At 38.2% G+C, this 17,052-nt stretch overlaps 1 protein-coding gene across 3 annotated transcripts in view; it reads right to left on the bottom strand.

The window, feature by feature from the left end:
- Positions 1-17,052, bottom strand: part of LOC121414339 (5-methyltetrahydropteroyltriglutamate--homocysteine methyltransferase-like) — a 53,030-nt gene that overhangs the window by 8,399 nt on the left and 27,579 nt on the right. The window contains exons 1-5 of one of the 3 annotated variants that reach the window (XM_041607484.1): positions 14,614-14,780; positions 12,688-12,879; positions 9,798-9,915; positions 6,219-6,316; positions 623-672 (exon numbers count right to left, since the gene is read on the bottom strand). In XM_041607484.1, the coding sequence (XP_041463418.1) occupies positions 623-672; positions 6,219-6,316; positions 9,798-9,915; positions 12,688-12,820 (399 nt within the window). In that variant the 5' untranslated portion in view covers positions 12,821-12,879; positions 14,614-14,780. Of the gene's footprint in view, positions 1-622; positions 673-6,218; positions 6,317-9,797; positions 9,916-12,181; positions 12,358-12,687; positions 12,880-14,613; positions 14,781-17,052 lie in introns of those variants that run through there. The other 2 variants (XM_041607483.1, XM_041607485.1) reach the window with 2 other exon arrangements.

The raw sequence follows: 17,052 nt of genomic DNA, 5'->3' as shown, positions 1-17,052 counted from the left end.
GCAACTTCAATGTTAACCTTGATTTTGAATGGCTGCTGAGCTCTGTTGCCATTGTGGCAACGTTACAAAGTTGTAACTCTTTATGAATTGGTTTCATGGTTTGATTTATTTTGAATCCTTGATTTTTTAGTGTGGATAATAATTCAGTCTTAGTTCAAATTACAAAATATATCGCATTCTCTAAGATATAGTTGTGTGTTGTTTAAAAGAAAAATGATATCACGAAATAGGATTAAATGGGGAAAGCGGTTTGATTTCCGTAGGTCAGCATACGCTGGCTCAAATTAACTTTCAGGTTGGTTTTCTAAAAAGTTTGTACTAACTTGCAAAAGACTCAAATAACGGGTGACCGTTTCTTTTGCTACAGCTCAGCCTATAATATTTTACTGCTTACTTAGCACCTCTTGGTCTCTCGCAAAGTATGAAAAGCTTCTAGAAACACCCACCAGGGCCCTGTAACACAAAGCTTATCTAATATTTGAAAGAACAATTCTGATTGGTTCCACTTCACTCTGCTGAGCTAAATGTGCATGCAACAATACTCTTGATAGGCCGAATCATTTAGCTAACCTTTGTCTCACGGCGCCCTTGACAGTTCCTATATGTACTATACCATACTCACTTGTGCTGATTTCCATTCATTTCCAATCCAGCTAATATCTTCGGGCACTCCTAATTACAAAGTAGAGACAAAATGTTAAATGTATGAGTTTCGTTAAGACATATTGTGTTCATTTGAATTCATTTTTAAAGAAATCCTAAAAAGTTTCGCCTCTTTTTATGTGATTGAAAACAGAATTCAAGGTCTACCTGGAAATGTGACATGTACTCTTAGATGTATTTACGGTACAGGCCTACTATCAGTGCGCTGTTTCAAATTCAAAGATGCTAACACTTTCATTTTCTTAAGAAAAGGGCGTCCAAGTCACGACAATGGGAGATTTTCGCAATCACTATATACGCAGACACTTTCTTTAATGCACCTATTCCTTTAAAAATGCAAGTCAAATCACAATGGACAGTCGGGATTTTTGTCGAAAGTTGATAGTGGACCTGGGACTGCAGATCGTCCAAAGATTGGGACCGAAAGAAAAATTGCAAATATGTCGAGTCCAGGGGTCCGTTGCAGAAAGAGTTGCGTTTAAACGCAAGTCAAAAAATCAATCGCAAGTCCCAAATGCGCGCTGTTGATTGGTTGAAAATCAAGTTGGGTATGATTTTCAGAGTTGCGTTTGATTGCAACTCTTTCTGCAACGGGCCCCAGGATGACACTGCAGTTTTGATTCACCGATTTTTGAGAAAAAATGATTTGTCATTGAAGAGGCTTTTTTGATAAGATAATCTGCGTTACACGAAGCGTCTGCGTAGTTATTGGGAAAACTCCCTATGAGCGTCTTTCGCTCTGGCAAGAACGCGGGATTATACTCGACTCCCAGCGCCTTTGGGAGACACTTTTGGGGCGGTCGTATCATGATTTAACGTTTGCGCTAATCCTGCAACGAAAAGCCGTGTGACATGAAATTTCACTTTCGGTCGCCCCCTCAAGCTGCCAGGGCTGCGCAAGCATAGTGATTGTTAGGGTCTGAAGGTTTCACTAGTATAAAAATAATCCCCATAAACTCGTGTGTTAATGTGGTAATGAAAAGGAAAAAAAATCATAAAAAAGGGTGAAATTACAGGGCTGGATGTTCACTCCCACAGGATATCTGACATTCCAAAAACAGAAAAGGGTATCTCGACCAGCTTATTTTAAAAATAAATCAGCATTTTTATGAAGGCTTCTCCAGACGGGATCTAACAATAATATGATAATATAGAGTATTTCTATAAAGCGCTAAATCCACATTGATTATGTGCTCAAGATGCTAATTCATCACCTGAAAGAGTTACAGTGAATTGGCCTATCAAGATCATCGTATCATGTGCCTTTTGTTCGGTAGACTGACTGGGAACCAATCAGAATTATGCTTTCAATTTTTATGTGGCCCTGGTGACATTTCTCGGTCAATGCTCTGAATAAAAAGCGCGTGCAAGAAGTTCATTAAATCCTTTCCATTTAGCGTTTGTTTGGAAATCTATTTGCCTCGGAACCCAGGTCCTATACCACTGACTCCAAAGTACATATGGTTCAAAGAGTAAACACACGAAACGATAAGATTACAATTTTATCATTATGTAGGGCCTCACTCACTGTTCACTAACTCCTCACTGTGATTTACATACTAGTGATTATTACTAGGGTATCCGGGCCTGCTGGACACACTGGGAAGATAAAGTAGCGACTCCGCAACCTCCAAATGAAACTTTGGACGCATCTTTTGGGTGTATGCCGAAAGGTTGCTAGGTTGTACTTTATCTATCATTCTATTGTCACCGGCGGATCCAGGGGGCACATCCGCCCCCCCCCCCCTTGAGAGCCATAACAGATATTCCTAGACAGATATTCTCAGGGCAAAATGTCGGACATACAGTACGCAAGACATGAAAATCTTCTCGGAAGGATTTGTTAGATTTTTCCGACCAAGTTCCCCCAGAACGAGACTTTTCCGACGGCGGCGGCGGCTTCAACATTAAAATTCGAACCAAGAGTAAATTTTTGAACTGTCTAAATAATCATTATAACTTTAAAAGTATTAACCTAGTTCATGAAACTGTAAAGGTAATCAAGTATTCACATTCTACCCGAGTTTCAGGTCACATGACTAAACTGAAAGGCCATTAACCCTATCTAGGCCGGGGTATTTTGGGAGTTCATATGGCCGGGGGGGCCTCCCAGGCCCCCCCCCCTAAGATCTCGGCCGTCGACCGCGCGATCGCGCCGAAAATTGGCATGCTGGTTGCCTGGGACATAATCTCCAAGATTGTATAGTAATTTTTTTCGCGCCAGTCGCTATTAAGTGATTATGCTAATTTATGCGTAATTAGTATGCGAAATCATACTTTTTCCTCTAACTCCCTAAATAAAGCTCCAAATGTACTAATTTTTGGTATAGAAACTCTTTGTGGTGTTCTTAGCAAGTGTACATGAAAAAATTTGCGATATCAAATCACTTTCTTATGTATTTTATTGTTTTTTGCAATTTCTTATGTATTTCTTTGTTTTTTTACCTTTTGTTTTTCATTGTTTTTTCAATGAAATTTGTTGGGGACTCTTCTGTGATCATAAAAAGCATAAAATAAATACATTTAGAGCAGCAAAACTAAAAATAATCATACATTTATGAATTTTGGTTGAAAACACAATTTGCATTGACTTTGTACACGAAATCACGTTTTTGGCAATTTTCGGTCTGACATGCACTTACATAATGTTGCGTAATTTCGGAACCACGTACCCGGAGGACAAAAAATTGGTCTCAAAAGTTGCGCAAGACTTGAAAGTAAAAAGTCAGCGAGTGGCGCGGTCAAAAAATTTCGCGCGGCGAAAATATTGCGCGATTTGTTGAGGGGGGGGCCTCCGAGGCCCCCCCCCCCCCGCCTAGATAGGGTTAAGGGTCAATGATCTTTGATCACGTTTAAAGTATCAACATTGAAATCTTTTCCAGAATTTTGTTTTAAATGTCATCACAACTTAAAAAGTATATGAACCTAGTGAATGAACTTAAACATAATCAAGGATCTAGGGCACACGGGCATTAAGTCAAAATGCAACAAAATGCATCAAGTTTTAAGTTACATGATCATAAAGTGCAAAGGATATTTAAGGTCAATGAACTTTGAGTATGTTGTATAAGTATTGAAATATTAACTGTGGTTGCATGAAACTTGTCCACATGAAGGGTAATCAAGTATCGTATTGGTGTCAGGTCATATGGTCAAGTTCAAAGGTCATTTAATAATAATAATAAATAATTCTTGTAGAGCGCATATCAAAATTATGAATAATGTCTCTATGCGCTTCCAAAGGACTTTGATATTGTTACCCTAGCTGTAGCTTGGCAGCCGTAATTACTAAGATTACAGCGCACACGCATTTCAAGGAATATATTCCTGCCAGGTACTGATTCACCTCACCTGGGTTGAGTGCAGCACAATGTGGATAAATTTCTTGCCGAAGGAAATTGCGCCATGGCTGAGATTCGAACCCACCACCTTCTGTTTCAAAGTCCGGAGACTAATCCACTGGGCCACAACGCTCCACATTTAGAGTCAATGAACTTCGTATGAATGGTGTTATGGAGAATAATAACTCATCTTAGTTGTTTTCAAAGTCAGCACTGCTAATATATCATGTATATTGCAAAGACTCAGATGCAAAAGAATTGAAAAGTCCAACATTCGTATTTAATGAGACATGCTTCGTCAATTGTTCGCTTAATGTCGCTTTTCGTTAATTCACTATACAGTGCGTATCAAAAAAAAGTTTACACTTAGAAAAATTCCTGTAAAATCATACATTTGTAATATCCTGAAGATTTTTCCACATTTTCACATTGGCATAGATCCATTTAAGCAAATGACGATATGATCATCGAAAAATATTTCCGCTTGAGTGAGCACCACTCACTTTTGAAAAGTTAGTGAAAAATGATTTGCGCAGAACTTTGAAATAGTTATGCGAATAAAAGTAGACCTTAATCATGAAGAACACGTGGAATTTAGCTAGTAAAAAGGATTTGAAGGTATCTTTTACCTTTTTAAACTTGTTTCCTTGCCCAAAACACTTCGAAGAGTGCATTGCGCCCCACCCCACTCCCCCACACACCAAGGCCATCGTGACGATATTTGCTTTACACTGAGCTGTGATTTACATGAAATGGCTTTTATTTTGGTAATCATTGTCAAGCTTGGGAAAGGTGTGGAAAAACAAGTATTAAATGAAAAACGAAATGTAAACCCACTTTAAATGATAAAAACTTAGTGAAAAAATGCTGGAGATGTCTGGTATAAACTTTTGTTCAGATTCAGTTTTGTCCTCGAATCAAGCTGGCACAAAAAGGGTAAAGGTTGTGCCTACTAAGTGTTGAAATTTCAATTTGGGTGGCAAAATTGTTACAAAATGCTTGAATGTATCCGTTTTATTTCAACTGACTAAAAGTGCAAGGGAAACGTATGAGAAATTTTTCGCAGGGTAAGTTTGGTTTCGCCCATTCCCCTTGACACAGCGTGAAAACGAGCATTTCTGCGCAAACAGATTTCTGCGAGCTTTACAAAAATGGACAGTGTTCACTCAAGTGCAACATTCTGTCAAAACTTTTACTTTCATTGGATAGATGAGACCCAAACCCAAGAATGTATGTGAAAAAATTACCCACATGTTGTATATTTTTTAATTCCCAAGGCTTTTTCAAAGTGTAAACTTTTTTTTGATACGCACTGTATATATATATTTTTTTGCTTTTATTACTCGCGAAAAGCAACTCAAAGAGTCCTTTTCACGCTTTTGTCGCATATAATACGAATGTTTGACTGGTCCATTTTTGAACATTCGCATCATTGTAATACTTTCACAAATAGTTTGTAAGCTCAGTCATAATATGAATTGTTTTGAGCACGTTTTGCATACCTTTAGTGCAGTTTTGCCGCGTGAAAAGACCCGATTGTAAGACTTCGCAATTCCTCACCATTCGCGTCCTTACTAAAAAAAATCGCAAAACCTTTATGAACGCCGTAAAAACAGGTTATTGAAACTCTAAAAACTGTTTTTTGACATTTTTCTAAGAGATGTGACACAGCTATTATTGTCACAAATTGGTATTCTGAAGATTGACTTTTGTCATATTCGTGTAGTTTCCTGCTCTTTTTCTTCGCAGAAAACCCAATCAAAATCACAGATCTTTTGGGAAATGAACGTAACTTAACTTGCGTAATGGCGTGATTAATTTAATGGAACACAGGGGCCGATTGCACGAAAGGGTCTTTCCAAGGACCGTCTTTCGTGTCGCCCATCTTTTATCATATGCTATAAGCGGGGTGTTTCTGAAATTTATGATAAAGAATAAGATTCGTTAGCTTGCTTTTAAATCAAATTTTATACAATTTCATGATATATCACATCATTTTATAAACACATATTTTGTTTATTTTAACGGACGGATGAAATATGTTTGCAGATGATTTATTTAAAATGAGTTTCACATGGCGCATCAAAAAAGATGGGCGACACCAAAGATGGTCCTTGCAAACACCCTTTCGTGCAATCAGCCACTGGAGTTCTGGGGTACTTGTAGCCAGTCCAAATACTGCCACCGTTTATCATTTAGCCCTTATATACTTACCCAGTTTCTCTCGAATGGTGGGTACTTCTGCGACCCAAGCCCCATTACGACATGATTTCTTGGTTAGATTCGTGAAGTCAAAGCCTTTTACATGCCGACTGAAAAGAGAGATTGAGAGACAGGTAGTAAAGCTCCGTTGTCACGGGACTCGCGAACATTTGTGAAGGTTTGCCAAGAAAGCAAATGTCAAAATAATTCTGTCCAATATTCATATTTTATGCGACTAAAGTGCGCAAAGATTTCGCTTAAAATTGCGGAAGCTTCACCAATCGTCATGATTGTTCGCAGGTTCATTTCGCTCGTTTGAGTCTCTCTTCGTTCGCGAGTACATTTTAAATTATTCTAGTACTCGTGAAAGAAAACCGACTCCACCAAGTGAGGCCCGCGAATAATAGTAAGCAGCCGTTTTGCACACTTTTGTCGCATAAAATACGAAATAATAAATCGTACTTTTTTTACATTCGCGTCCATGCATGGCCTTCGTAAACGTTCTCGATCGAACCCCGTGAAAACGATTTAAGCGAAATAATCCAACAACGAAAGTAGAGGGCAGCAGCAGCACACTACAGGTCTCACAGGCCTCATTCATTCCCCATAGACTCATGTGTTAAATTGGCACTTTAAAAAATTCATAAAAAATAAGGATGAAATTCGGGGGTCGAATGTTTACTACCAGTGGATAGGATTTATATCGGGCAATCCATATCTGACCAGAAAAGGGTCCCTCGACCGGCTCATTTTAAAAACAAATTGGCGTGTTTGAAGACATCGTCGGGGGAGCTGATTCATCACCTCAAACAGCAAAATAGCCCTAATCCTTCCGCCAGTCAAAATATAGTCCGAAATTGGTGATATTTCTTCCCAATTTGGGAAAGGGAAGTTCAGTAATTACCAAAAATAGAATCAGTGTTAGATGGACAATCATATGCATACACTTTGTCAATCAGCCATATCAAAATTTAAAAAAAATAGCAATGGGTTGGCTCGAATGAATATCTATGGCCTGCCACTAGTGATTAGGCCCGTGAAACCTGTATTGTATGGCACATGAAGGTTTCATTTTGATTTACCTTCCTGGCTTTTCTTTAACATCTGTACACTCACTTTATCACAAAGAAATGCATGAAATAAACAGATGTGATTATGTAATGACCTTTTCTAATGTTTCTCCTAATGTCTAGTGCCCTATGGAGTTACACACATCCTACATGTAGCTCAATATTGGATGCAATGCAGGGCCCAAATCCTATAATGCAAATTGTAGATATGAATAGTGTGCATATCTGGATTCAAGATTTGCCCAAAATATAAATACCAGATTCACATGATTTAAATTAGATAACTTTAAAAAGAAATGAGAATCAACATACAAGCATACTATACATTCACATCTTCCTATGACAAGGGCCCAAGCCAGGGTGTTAGAGAGAGAGACAGAGGGGGTTAGATGGCTTGTATTCTAAATGGACATGATAGATGGGGGCTAGTCTGGCTAGAAGTCAGTAAAAGTTGAACGAGATAGCAGTAGAACTCATTCTCAGCCTCTCAGCCTCAGCCTCCCTCTTGAATCCACCACTCTTCAGCCAAATTCTAAAGTTTTCTCTTCTCATTCCCTTCCCCATGAACCAATTTCACAAGTGCAATTGATGCAAGGCCTATCTAATGTGTACTATATCTTGTGATGGGTGCTATACACGATTTACAGCAGCGCTCGTCGGTATCCGAAAACACACGACAACATGCAAGCAACCCAGTGACAAACACACGCACAGCCTACACAGCCTAGCCTAGGTACACAAACACAGAGTTAACAATAACTTGTTACCTGTTATACCCCCTATGTAGCCTTGTATATAGCCATGAAGTTCAGTTTTTGGACCTCTTGATGATTGAAACATGTATACTAGTGAAAGCAATCTGCTACTGAAGAGTTGGGCAGGTATTTCATCCACTAGGGAATTCCCCATGTAATAGGCTATGCCTGTGGTCCAGGTTACAGGTCTCACTCATGGTATCACAGACCTAGACTCATGTGTTAAATTGGCACTTTAAAAAATTCATAAAGGATAAGGATGAAATTCGGGGGTAAAATGTTTACTACCAGTGGATAGGATTTACATCTGGCAATCCATATCTGACCAGAAAAGGGTCCCTCGACCGGCTCATTTTAAAAATAAATTGGCGTGTTTGAAGACACCGTCGAGTGGAGCAGATTCATTCACCCACCATAACTGGGCGTTGTGGCGTGCGCCTGTAATCCAAGCTATGGGGAAGTTACAAATTGATGCAGAGGTTCGAGCCCTGGTCACGTCTTTCGGATGGTGACGTTAAAGGTCGGTTCCAGACGTAAATAATCATATCTGATTGATACACGTCTGACAAAACTCAAACACACACACACATCAAACAGCAAAATAGCCCTAATCCTTCCGCCAGTCAAAATATAGTCCAAAATTGGTGATATTTCTTCCCAATTTGGGAAAAGGAAGTTCAGTAATTACCAAAAATAGAATCAGTGTTAGATGGACAATCATATGCATACACTTTGTCAATCAGCCATATAAAAATAAAAAATAGCAATGGGTTGGCTCGAATGAATATCTATGGCCTGCCACTAGTGATTAGGCCCGTGAAACCGGTAGTGTTTGTTGTTGTTGTGTGTTGTTGCCCTCTACGTTCGATGGTATATACCATCAGCTCTCAATGAATTATTATTAGAGATATGAATACTAAATCATGGATTCCTGTTGGAACGCAATTTTGATTACGCCTCTGGCCTCCATCATGGTCAAGTCTGATGTATACCCCTGTATTCTGAAGTCTGGTTTAATTTTTACTTAGACAACGGTCTAACTCTCTGCTGAAATTATTGGAAGTCAAAAGTTCCAAAATTCTGTTTATATTGTATAATTCTTATATAATTACTAATTTGTTTCATTGTGCTTTCATAATGAAGGAAAATACTTCAGTTATCATTCCCAGACAACTATGAATGTGTTTGGGTGTGGTAGGGTGTGGTATTAGGTGCCATATGAGTTAATAATTTGAATGCGTACTGTTAGGGATTTGTGCTCCAACTGGCTATCCATAGTTAAACCACAACTTTAAACCAGGGTTTAATTCAAACTTGGGTTCAGAATACATATTGTATCTATTTTCTTAAATTTACAAAATAAATTATCATAAATACCTAAGGAGATGGCCACTCACGGTAGGCATACATAATGATAAACCAATTGCATTTAAAGTTGATCGTCAAAATTATGGAGTCATTCAGAAATATATGAGCCATTTTGTGGTAGTAATCTCTGGTAAAATCTTGAAAATGAAATGGTTAATTCTGACCTGGGGGCCCGGCCGTTTCATAAAGGACTTACACATGTTGTAACTTTGCCATTATGGCAACTACCATGGTAACAGGGCTCTACAGCCAATCAGAATCAAGGTTTCCATGGTAGTTGCCATAATGGCAAAGTTACCAAAATTTCAACTCTTTATGAATCGGGCCCTTGATGTGTCAGTCTGACAAAGTTATGTTCACCAACAGATTTTGCCCAAAGAGTGTAGGGTTAATCTTACCAAAGATGGTTGATGTAATTGTCTCGTCGAATCTCGCCGTCTGTCACAACGTCGATGCCCAACGACGTTTGTTCGTTCAAAGTTTCTTTAACTGCCTTGTCTACCAACGCTTCATAATCTATAGATATAGTAAGAAGAGATCATACGATATTAAGACCATCACTGTTCTTTTTAATAGTTTATTTTGAAGAAGGCGTTCAAATTCGCTAATTATAGAATGCGTAATGATCACTTTAGGAATCGTTTGAACCGTAAGAAATTAATCAGAAAGACAAAATTAAAAACAGTCTATCTGGTAAAAGAGCCCTATGTTGTCAAACGTTTGATAATTGTTTTATGGTACATGACTAAGATGGGTTTGCCAAAAATTCGATTGTGTTAATGACTAGGCCTTCGGGTCGGCATATTCGATCAGAAATATTTTTGTAATATTGGCTGGCTTTCAGTGGGATACTGCATCCCCGACTAGATCCATATTGCCCAGAGTCGTGACAGGATCAATATGGATCTAGTGATGTAACATGACGTCATGCAAAATTATCATTAATACCTACAGTCATGTATAATATCTTGTGTAATATTACTTCATTTTGTAGCAATAAATATTTATACATGTTATAAGGATATTGCAAGTCGGAATTGCAGGGGAGCGATTCAGAAAAGATGTTTTATCCCACAAAGTCACTTTTATCGGATAAGTTCCATGGTAACAGTTCGACATTTGTGCCTCTCAGTCAATCATAACCAAGGAAAGTCCATGAAACACTCCTCTGATTTTCAGGTTATTCCTCTATAGAGTGATGTAATCCTGGTTAGGTAATTGTGACGTCAATGGTTGACGCGCTTGGGTGAGACTAGGTAGAAATGTGGATATTATGGACCAAGATGCTGTAGGAATAGGTAAAGGTTTATTAATATCATTGTACCTCGCCCTATAGCTAATCACTGGCCAGGCTGCTGTCACGTATTTCATGAATATACGCGCTTAGAGCCAAATTTTCATGGACGAAATACTAAAAAAAAAGTTCGGACAGAAATGATAGAGGGGAAATTTCATAAACTTGGTATAAAATCAATGAGAATTATAAAAACAACTGGATTGTCAAATCACAAGGGGGGTCGTGTGTGTGGGGGGGAGGTGAGGGCGTGTGTGTTCAATTCAAAGATTAGTTCGCTGCTGCATTCGCATTATTCATATAGTCCTGTTATTGAGGTAGTTAAAAATGATAAAGCTTATGTACTTCAACTCCAGTCTTATATTGGCCCGAATTCTCAAAGGGTAGCTAACCAAGTCGAGCTTCGAAAATGCAAAATTTAGCACGGTGGGCTAAATGACGTCAAATGACGCGATTTAGCACATGGGCTAAGTTAGCCACCCTTAGAGAATTCGGGCCAATAGGTCTACCTGCTCATTTCACCTTCCCACCCATTTGCTTTTATCGTTTAACTCTTCGAGCAGCCGATCGATGAAAATGAGGATATGCTTTAATTTTCCCGCGCAATTACAATTACACCCTCCCTATTAGACAACGTGGGACCCACCCCTGCAAGATAGCCACAGTGCAAATTAATAAAAGACCATTTACACGTTATCGTGACTTCTTATCCAAAGCAGAAACTTGCTTACGACATGTGAGAGAGATAACCAATGGAGTGCATATTGTTTTCAAAGCTAAAAATTGTCTCTCTCCACATAGCATATCAGAACTTTGTAAACAATACAGACCAAGATGTAACCTTTACCCTATACAGGGGCAGATCCAGGTTTTTCCAAGGTACTGACTAGAAAAATAAAATGGTTCCCGCTTTTAAATGTGGGTGGCGAATTTCGCTTTTTTTTAAAGCCAAGAAAATGGCCTCACTCTCAAAGGGTGGCACACTTGGGACATTATTACATTAAAAAAAAGAAATTATGGAAAACAGCAGTACAAAATTATATATGCTAAGAAGATTAAAAGCTTATAATCTACCAGAATGTGATTATTTAACAGTGTATGCAAGATAAATAATAGAGTATTGTGTACCTCTTTTCACTGCTTCTTTGACCCTGAAATAGATCAGTGTTATTGAAACTGTCTCTTATCCTTTAGGATAGCTACCATCATAAACACTCCAGCTAATCACATCAATGTAACCTCAAGAATAATAATCCCTCACTGTTACAGCCCCCCCCCCCCCCGATCCTCGACAAATTCCCTGACAATCTACCCCTAAGATATAGCTACAGTAAATTGAACACAACCGAGACGACTATGTAACCACGAGCGCGTAGGTCCATGGTTACCCAAAAGATATCCAATACAAGGTGATGGTGGCCTCATATAAGATCTCCATGTTCTACGTGTCCCTAAAGCAGTTATTGTCAAGGGGATAGATTTTCCTACCTTCTGGTGGTAAACCCTTCACAAACTTGTTGAATTCCTTTGGGTTATAATCGGCCTGGTTGCTAAACCAGTTCGGAATAGTGCAGTTGGATGGTTTAGGGTAACTACCAATTACCGTTGTTCTCAGAGGCATGCTGAACAAAAATCGACGCTTCCGATGGTTGTGACAGGCAAACCTTTCACGGAAAAATGAGGATAAATTCGGAAGAATCCTTTAAAAAGCCATTTTGCTAACTACGCTGGCCACTGTTTGTTTAAGGTTTATACGGTTTAATTAATGAAACGGACGATAAAGAGCGCGCGGAATAATCATAAGGAAAGCGTATTTTCCACTCTATCGTCTAATAAGTTGTCAGATCTTATATCCTTGGCATTCATTGGCTGAGAAGCACAGGTTGCTATGGTAACTATCGGATGAAACAGACTTTGTCAGATAAAACATGTGACAAGTCTTTTTAGGGAAAGCTCGATCAACCGGTCAGCATTCTGGACGACTGTTTCCCTACCTTCTGTAGATGTGCAATTCATGAATTTGTTGAAATCCGAAGGCTTAAAGTCTGGCTTGTTGGTAAACCAAGTAGGGATTTTGGAATGGATGGGTTGGGGATAACTCCCGATCATGGTTGTCTCCAACGGCATGTTAACGATCGGTTCACGTGAGCGACTTTACACAAATCTGCGAAACCTATTGAGATAGTCTGGGGAACAAGTTAAACTAAAAGTAGAGAGGCTGAACAATCAGACGCCAATACAATACGGACTGAATTGATGCGGTGAGGACATGGGTGAAATCTCACCTTCTTGCCTAAACTTGCTGATGAACTGAGAATAGTCTGTGGCAATGTGGTTAGGGTTATCGAACCATGAAGGGACCTTAATGTAGTCAGGTTTGGGAAAACTACCGATGACAGTGGTGCATGGTGGTGGCATGGTTGAATTGAGACGGTATTACGAAACTTTGAAAGCCAATATGATATGAGCGTGGATGAGAGCATTAAATCCTTTGAGTTTTTAGAAATGCATTTATTTGAGGATAGAGAGGACAAGGAAAAAGCGAAACATGAGATCGAAAGGCAAGGAGGGAGAGAGAGAGAGAGGGGGAGAAGGGAAAGGTTTTATTTATTTATTTATTTGTCTTATTTTAACAGGGTGGCCCTTTCAGTTACAAGAACTGCTTGACCAAGGGGCCCTGTATCAACAGAAATTAAAAACATGACAAAACAATACCACATAAAAAAATCGTCAACAAAATGAACATATATGAGAAAAAATGTAATACATAAAAGTAAAAAAAATCAAAATCACTATAAACTTATAACAGAAAGTAACAGAAAGTATTCATTGAAATCTCAAAAACATATTTGTTTTAAGGTGACACTTCTCATGTAATGCAATCGCAACAACTGTTAATCGCAAATAAATGGTAATAATTTACAATGAAATTAAACGTATTTTGTAACCCCTTTTCCAGGAGCTACGATCACTGTATCATTAATATTGCAATGCAATGAAACGTTGTTCAAAATGTTATACATCGCTGTTTACTTTCCAGTTTAAGTGACCATCCTTAGAAAATGTATTGTTGATTTAGATCGAAAATCAAACTTTGTTATTTAAGACTTTGAACACTTGTTCATACAACATCATTCTATGAGAATTTTAAGCAGTTTTACTCCATGGTAAAAAACAAAGTAGGGGTACGTATGAGCAACTTAAAACGACTCTCTCATTTGACATGTTGGAGGTCTATTCTTCCAATGTCATCAATAAGTGCTTCAAGGGGCTTGACTAGCATTTCATTAATTGAGTGGGGTTGGAGCAGGGAGCATATTGTTTTTATTTCTTTATTCCCTATTATTTCCGAAATTCTAATTCAAAGATCATACAAAATTTAAATTTCCGAAATTTAAATTCAAAGAGCATATGCTCCTTTATTCGGAAATTATCTACCCCTGACTATATCATGCAAGCACCTCGATCCTGTTCAAAATCGCTAGCTCCCAGGGCCCTGGTAAAATTTTTATCAGATAAGGATATTAATCCCAAGGACACTGAGGTTGTTTTGGGATATCTATTGGAGTTAATTATTGGTCCCCTGTTGGCATACATTACTCGTTGCTATGCTTGCCTGGCAAGTCTCTGGCAAGCTTACCGATTGACTGTCATAAACAACCTTTCATTCAAACGTTCTGTTGATACAAAATTATGTATAATATACTTATGAGAAGTACAAATGACAGGTATGCGTTGCTACATTATGAAGATGCAGGTAATTAAACAACATAATAAAACTTAAAATTTCAACCAAACATCCCTGATGGGGTTATAATGTCCTATCACTCATACATTATTTCTCTCACATAATGCTAATTCTTAGACTCGGTATCACTACAATAAACGAAACAGAGAAAGAAAATGTCTGTCAATATTACCTGCGAATCACAAAGCCCGCAACCGTACGCACTGGACAGTTTAGAAAGACTATTGGATTTGTGTGCATGTGAAGTAACTTTATGTTCATTCAGCGGACTCATCCAGGCGTTATAATAAATGTTCTTACCGAGTTGCAATGGGCGCTGAAAACGTTTACACCTACTGAAAGCTTGAGTGCATTTGGCGAATACTTTGGAAGCACATGTATTTGTTTACTTTTGTTTAAAGGGCTATCTCACTCATGGTATCACAGGCCTAATTCATTCCCCATAGACTCGTGTGTTAAAGTGGCACTTTAAGAAATTCATTAAAAAATAAGGATGAAATTCGGGGGTCGAATGTTTTATTACCAGGGGATAGGTTATATATCTGGCAATCCATAACTGACTAGGAAAGGGTCCCTCGACCGGCTCATTTTAAAAATAAATTGGTGTGTTTGAAGACGTCGTCTGGGGGAGCAGATTCATCACCTCACACAGCAAAATAGCCATAAACCTTCCGCCAGGCAAAATATATATAGTCCAAAATTGGTGATATTTCTTCCCAATTTGGGAAAAGGAAGTTCGTAATTACCAAAAATAGAATCAGTGTGAGATGGACAATCATTATGCAAGCCATTGCTATTTCTCTTGCTTTCCCAATGTTAATAGGCCCGTGTAGCCTGTATATCCCTCTCACATGTGCTGTCATAGTCCAGATTGGACCTTGTTGTTTGGAAGTGCCCTTTCCCAAAAGCTAACATAGAGGGCACATGTCTCCCAATCTCTAATCAGCGACAATCCACTCATCTTCGCTCCCCACCAGAAGAGTGGATTGTCGCTGATTAGAGATTGGGAGACATGTGCCCTCTATGTTAGCTTTTGGGAAAGGGCACTTCCAAACAACAAGGTCCAATCTGGACTAGTGCTGTCACGGCCGGGAAGTGAAAACGCCCGGAAATGCTATAAGACGGACAAAAAAAAACATGTCGTTCGGGCATTTCCGTCCGCCAGGACGTAAAAAAAGTTTTTGCCTACTGAAATTTCCGTGCTTTCTGGAAATTACGCCCGCATATTTTTTCAGCGACTAGATTACAGGTAAACATTTTTTCGGCCACTGAATCACAAGCTACGATTTTTAGGGTGTCTGAATCATCTGATTATGGTGTCCGAGTATAAATCAACTAAGACTCGAGGGAGAGTGGCCATTGGGCACTCTTCTCGTCAGTAGTTGTGATTCCATTTGCTTAAAGGGATGCTCCGGGCTGAAAGTATTTACATTTAAATAAAAAGAGTAAATTTACAAAACAAAACGCCGAAAATTTCATCAAAATCTGATAACAACAAAGCTATTTGTTAGCTGGTATATATTGAGTAAAATTCCTGCAAAAAAAGTTGGAAGTGATTGAAGCAAATGTATGGCAAGCCACATTTTATGATATCAAGAATTAGATTTCTTGCTATCAATTTCAATTCAATTCAATCTCAATTTATTTACCATCTTTAAAAAAAAGTGTACATACAAATCTGACATGAAATACAAATACCTATTGTTTAAAAATGGAGGGATATCCTTAATAAGCACAGTGGCTGTAAGCACAGTGATTTTAAGCAGGATATCAAGAATTAATTTCTTGATATTAAGAATTCATTTTCTGATATCAAGAATTTCCATTTATTAACCATATAAAATCACTTTTCTTTAATCAAACGCTTCGTACGTTGTCCAAATTTGGCGCAAATTAAAAAAATATCCACTGATAAGTAGATTGGTATCTTATCACAAAATTATTTAAAGATATAAGCAACTTCTCGTCATAAACGGACGTCTCTTGTGAGCTCTAGAACGAACTTAACGTACTATTATGGCACACCATTTGTCCCATAAGGCGATAAACTTAGTTTATACATGCAGATCGTTCTGATATGTACTTAACACTGGGTTGCGTTAATGAATTTTCACCGAATTTGCATGCTTATTTCTATTAATCTCTCTGTTTCTTTCTCTCTCTCTTAGTCTAGGTGATTGGTGAAAAAAATGTTCAGAAAATGGTACAAGCATGAAAATCGGCACAAAGGTAGAGTAAGTTATTCTAAACATTTTTTTAGCAGGGGGTACCAACGTGAGTTCGTCAAACATAGCAACGGTTGCTAGGTAACATATTTACCTTAGTAACTGAGTTTAATTGTGCTTACGTAACATTTTCATAAGCAATATGTCATACATATTTTAATCTAAAGCATGTTCCTTTGTATCACAACAGTTTTGATCCATTTATTCATAGCAACGGTTGCTAAGGGACAATTTTTCCAACTTTTTTGATATATTATCCTCTGTATCAGGTGCATATTCTATATATTTGGTTTACTTGAATATTTATCATTTGTATTTTCTGATGTCATATTTTATTTATTGTAATTAATGCTTCTTAATTTTGTTGGAAAAATTGAATAAATGAA

Source organism: Lytechinus variegatus, chromosome 4 (assembly GCF_018143015.1).
Source record: "Lytechinus variegatus isolate NC3 chromosome 4, Lvar_3.0, whole genome shotgun sequence".
NCBI lineage: Eukaryota > Metazoa > Echinodermata > Echinoidea > Temnopleuroida > Toxopneustidae > Lytechinus > Lytechinus variegatus.
The sequence above is the reverse complement of the archived record's forward strand: the minus strand, read 5'-3'. Positions and strand labels throughout refer to the sequence as shown.